This window comes from Gossypium hirsutum, chromosome D05, assembly GCF_007990345.1.
Source record: "Gossypium hirsutum isolate 1008001.06 chromosome D05, Gossypium_hirsutum_v2.1, whole genome shotgun sequence".
Classification (NCBI taxonomy): domain Eukaryota; kingdom Viridiplantae; phylum Streptophyta; class Magnoliopsida; order Malvales; family Malvaceae; genus Gossypium; species Gossypium hirsutum.
Window position 1 is genome coordinate 18,557,400 of NC_053441.1, and position 4,100 is coordinate 18,561,499.

General features: G+C 37.5%; 1 protein-coding gene across 1 annotated transcript; it reads right to left on the bottom strand.

Moving 5' to 3' along the window:
* Nucleotides 1–2,435: 2,435 nt before the first annotated feature.
* Nucleotides 2,436–3,815, bottom strand: LOC107905588 (WUSCHEL-related homeobox 4). The gene is made up of 3 exons (XM_016832282.2): nt 3,525–3,815; nt 2,938–3,219; nt 2,436–2,833 (listed from the first exon to the last, which is right to left on the bottom strand). The coding sequence occupies exons 1-3, from the start codon at nt 3,732–3,734 to the stop codon at nt 2,678–2,680; spliced, it is 648 nt and encodes a 215-aa protein (XP_016687771.1). The 5' UTR covers nt 3,735–3,815; the 3' UTR covers nt 2,436–2,677.
* Nucleotides 3,816–4,100: the final 285 nt, after the last annotated feature.

The window sequence follows — 4,100 nt, forward strand, 5'->3', positions numbered from 1 at the left end:
AATATGGTAGCTTCTTCGATCATCATAGTCCAATATAAACTTGTATTCTTCAATAAAATAATCAAGATAAATAACTTCCAATATTATCTCAAGATAAAGTAGAATTAATCTTATAAAAGTCAACCATGATATACGCCTTTGAGATTGAGAAAATTTCTCACCAAAAACCCAAGTAAAAAACTTCTTTAACACACTCAAACTGTTCAAAATAAAAACTACTCCAAGAAGCTAATTTGCTTATTAAAACATCCGATAAAGCCCAAGTAAAAAATGCCAACATATAAATATGTCCAAGTTATCTCATATCTCGACTGATCAAGTCTATGATCAGGTCATTGAACAAATATTGCTAGACAAGCTTGGCTCTAACAATCGCCTTAGTTTTTTGACAAAACATAAGAAAATGGTTTCACTTTTACTCCCTTTATCAACATGCCATCATCATACATGAGATGCCAAAGATAAGCTCACATGAAAGATGTTTTAATGCATCATCGTTATTTTGCTCACATAAGCCAAAATTGCAACAAATAACCATCAAGCCATCATCAAGGACAAACCATGAGCAAATCACAAAAGTATATCAACAGGAACGTCTAGATAGACCAACAACATAGCAGCACATGAAACCAATCAGCTCACCCTCACACCAGCAACTATTCTCCCCCGTTAACCATGCCAAGATCTTCAGTGTAGCAACAATAAGACAAAATCATTATCTCAAACTCCCCCTAACATTAGCAAACCATACTTCTCCCCCCTTTTTGTCAAAAAGCTTATAACAACTCGCCCTACCATGATGTTCTCTCTATATTGCAAATTCACCCAACCAAGCAAGAGTATCAAGCCATTCTTCAAAAAAAGATATGGCACCAAGGTAGAGAAAAAAAACATAACAACCAACCGCAAGCATAAACCAATCAAGCTCCCCAAAAAAGAACCAATAGCAACAGTAAAAAATCACCAACAAAAATCAGCAACAGCAAGTACACCATCAATTTATCTTCCATGTTCTGTTTTGTTGTGTTCCAGTCTTTGTTCGAACAAGAGTTTGAACAAACATATATGTTTCATCAGCATAAACATCAAACTCGTATTCTTGTGAAACAAAAGCAACCACTCAGTCAAAACATCTTAAATGCATAAACCAAAATCAGAATAAACATAATCTAAGCCATACCAAAATCAGCAAACTTACTCCCCTTATTCTATGCTCCCCTTGTTTGTTTGTCTCAAGTTTATTCAAGGAGATGGGGTGCAACCTTTTCAACAACAAGGATTAAAGCTCGTGCAATTCAAAAAGCCAGAAGTTTGGAAAGACAAACATGATTTACTTTATTTTCAAACATTTGTTCTAAAAGCTAAAATGAATATTTGAAGAATTTAAGGGACTAAACATAATTTAACTAATTTTTAAAATTTTATTCTAAGGGTTAAAAGTAAACTTCTGTAAAATATTTTAGGGACCCCCCTGCGTGGTCCTCTCTCCTAAGTGCCTTGCTGGTTCTTCCAGGTGCTCATCTGATGTTGCTATTGTTAAATATAGTTTACATAGATGCTTCGGTATTGTCAAGGTTCTTTTATGGGATTTTAACGATGAAAAACTGTATTATTCCGGAATTAACGTCATATCAACACTTTTTCTTTCTTTCTTGCTAGGTTGGGGTTTGGGTCAGTGGCACGCCCGGTGCTCTTGAATGCGCATTTTAAAATCTATGGCCTTGGGGGAGGGGGGGGAGGGGCGTTAGGTAGCTTCCACCTGGCCGGAGGTAGCTATTTCCTCATACTGAATGCGACATATATTATAGTTTTTCCTCGTCCAAAACACTTATCTGCAACAAAGCCGGAAAAAAAGCCACTACTTTTCTTTTATTTTTCCACAGGCTTTTTTTTGAATGGTATTCAGTGATTCATTCCCGGTTATCGAGAGTGAACCCTCCATTTCCATTTGAAATACATTCTTTGGGATACTTATGCCATAAATTTCCTTCCCTTATGATCAATATGTGGCCCACGGGCACACTATAACTTTTGCTTTTAAATGCATATATAAATAGTTGATAACACTTCAATTAACTGACCAGTGGTGAAGTAAATAGATATAGATATATAGTAGCAAACTTTATAGATGCCTTCCCAGCAATGGAATCATAAAGAAGATAGATCATGCAGTTTAATTTATTATTTAAAGGCACCCACCATCGACCTACTTTTGTTTTCAATTTTGAAAAAAATAATAATAACACCCAAGATTAAGCATGAGGGTATAGGCTTAGCTTAAGGGGAGTATATAGTAGTAGGTACGTGGACTTCAGTGTCCATGGATGACTGCTTTTAACCTAAAAGCTTCATTTCAATCAGTTTCTTCCCCTTTAGTCAAAGGGATCACACACCCAAAAGAAATTCACCAGCTGAGAGAAAGATCGAATAAAGAGTGACATAAATCCGCTTTGGTTTCAAGTCAGGAATAAATAAGCAGTAGAGTTAAGGAGAGACAACTTTGTCTTTCTTCTTTCCCGAAACAAAAGAAGAAAAAAAGGAAAGAAAAAAGCTAGCACATATCATCATCATCATCTACTTCAAAGCAGATCATAATGGGAACAGAGTTTTGGTTTTCTAACAGCTTTCTTTTTTTCTTCTTTTTGGTTTGGGTCTATTTGTTTTATTTTCAAACCCTTCATCTGCCTTCCGGGTGCAATGGGAATAGCTCCAGAGTTCTGTTTTCCTGCTCTTTACATGGGGATATGCTTTGTTCATCCAAGTACTCAAATGACCAGCTCTTGCACTTCCTCTTATATGGACTATCCTCATCTGATCTTTCCATTATTTCCATCTATAAGAAAAATTAATGAATGATAATTTGGTAAGCTTTATGTTTAAAGAGAGAGAGAGAGAGAGGAAGGAATATGATTAATAAACCAGGGGACGTTGATGTACCCTAGTATCCAAAGTTATGGTAGTAATGGGAGGTGAGTTTCTGGGACAATTGGTAAGGCCAAGGCTGTTGCGCTTCATCTTCTGTCTCTCGCGTGCTTTGTGGTTTTGGAACCAGTAGAAAACGTTTTTGCCTTCGATCTTGCCGTATTTCCCTAGCTGCGCAGTGATTTTTTCTATTTGCTGTGCATTTGGAGTTCGCATCCCACCTCTATACAGCATCTCTAAAATCCCTATCTGTTCTTGCGTAGGATTCCATCGCGTACCACCAGGGTGCGTTTCCACCTACATGATAAAAGTTTCTCATAAATTACGTTACATCTTAAAAGATTAGGAGATGTCAATTAATTAAGTTCGAAAATTCTCCTGTCATCCTTCTCCTCCAATTACCGATAAAAAATTGGGTTTCATTTCATCGTACCATTTCCATAATTGTACATGTATATATATATATTGCATACTCAGAGGCAGGTCACTGACAGGTTGGTTTATTTATCAATTAGTTTCGGAATAATGTAAAAAAAAAAGTGAAGAGAACATAGGATTTATAAGAGTGAAGGTACAAGGAATTAAGTAAGGAAATCGGGTACCTGAGGAGAATCTCGCTTCTGGTCAGAGGGGCCAAGCTTTCTAGGGCCACTTTCGGGTCGAATGAAGCTCTTAAGATCGAAAGAGGAGACGGTATCAGTGGAGGAGGTGTGCTGCTGTAACTTGGGAGCGAGAGGGCGTAAGCGCTTACAGCCAAGGGAGAGAGATGGTTCGTGCTCCCAGAATCCACGTGCCAACTGATGCACCTTCATGTTTCCCACGGTGAAGGAGTGAATGATGAAGTGTGGTGAATTATATAGAAGATTGAGATGAATCCCAACTCCCCCCCACTCCCTCCAAAAAAAATAAAAAGACAAGTGGGATATGAGGTGTTGCTTTGAAGAACCAAGACCAAATGATGAGGTGAGGTTGACTTATGATTTCCTCTTATTTTAAAAAACCAAAAGAAACAAAGAGAAAAAGAAAAGAAAAGTGTTGGGGGAAAAAAATAAAGGAAACAGAAGGCCAAAGAGAGAAAGGTTTTTAGGGAATGAGCCGTGTGGGTGAATGCATGAGGTAGTAAGTAAGTGCGTGTGGGTTGGCCAGTCTAATCCATGGGTTGGGATTCAAATTTTCTT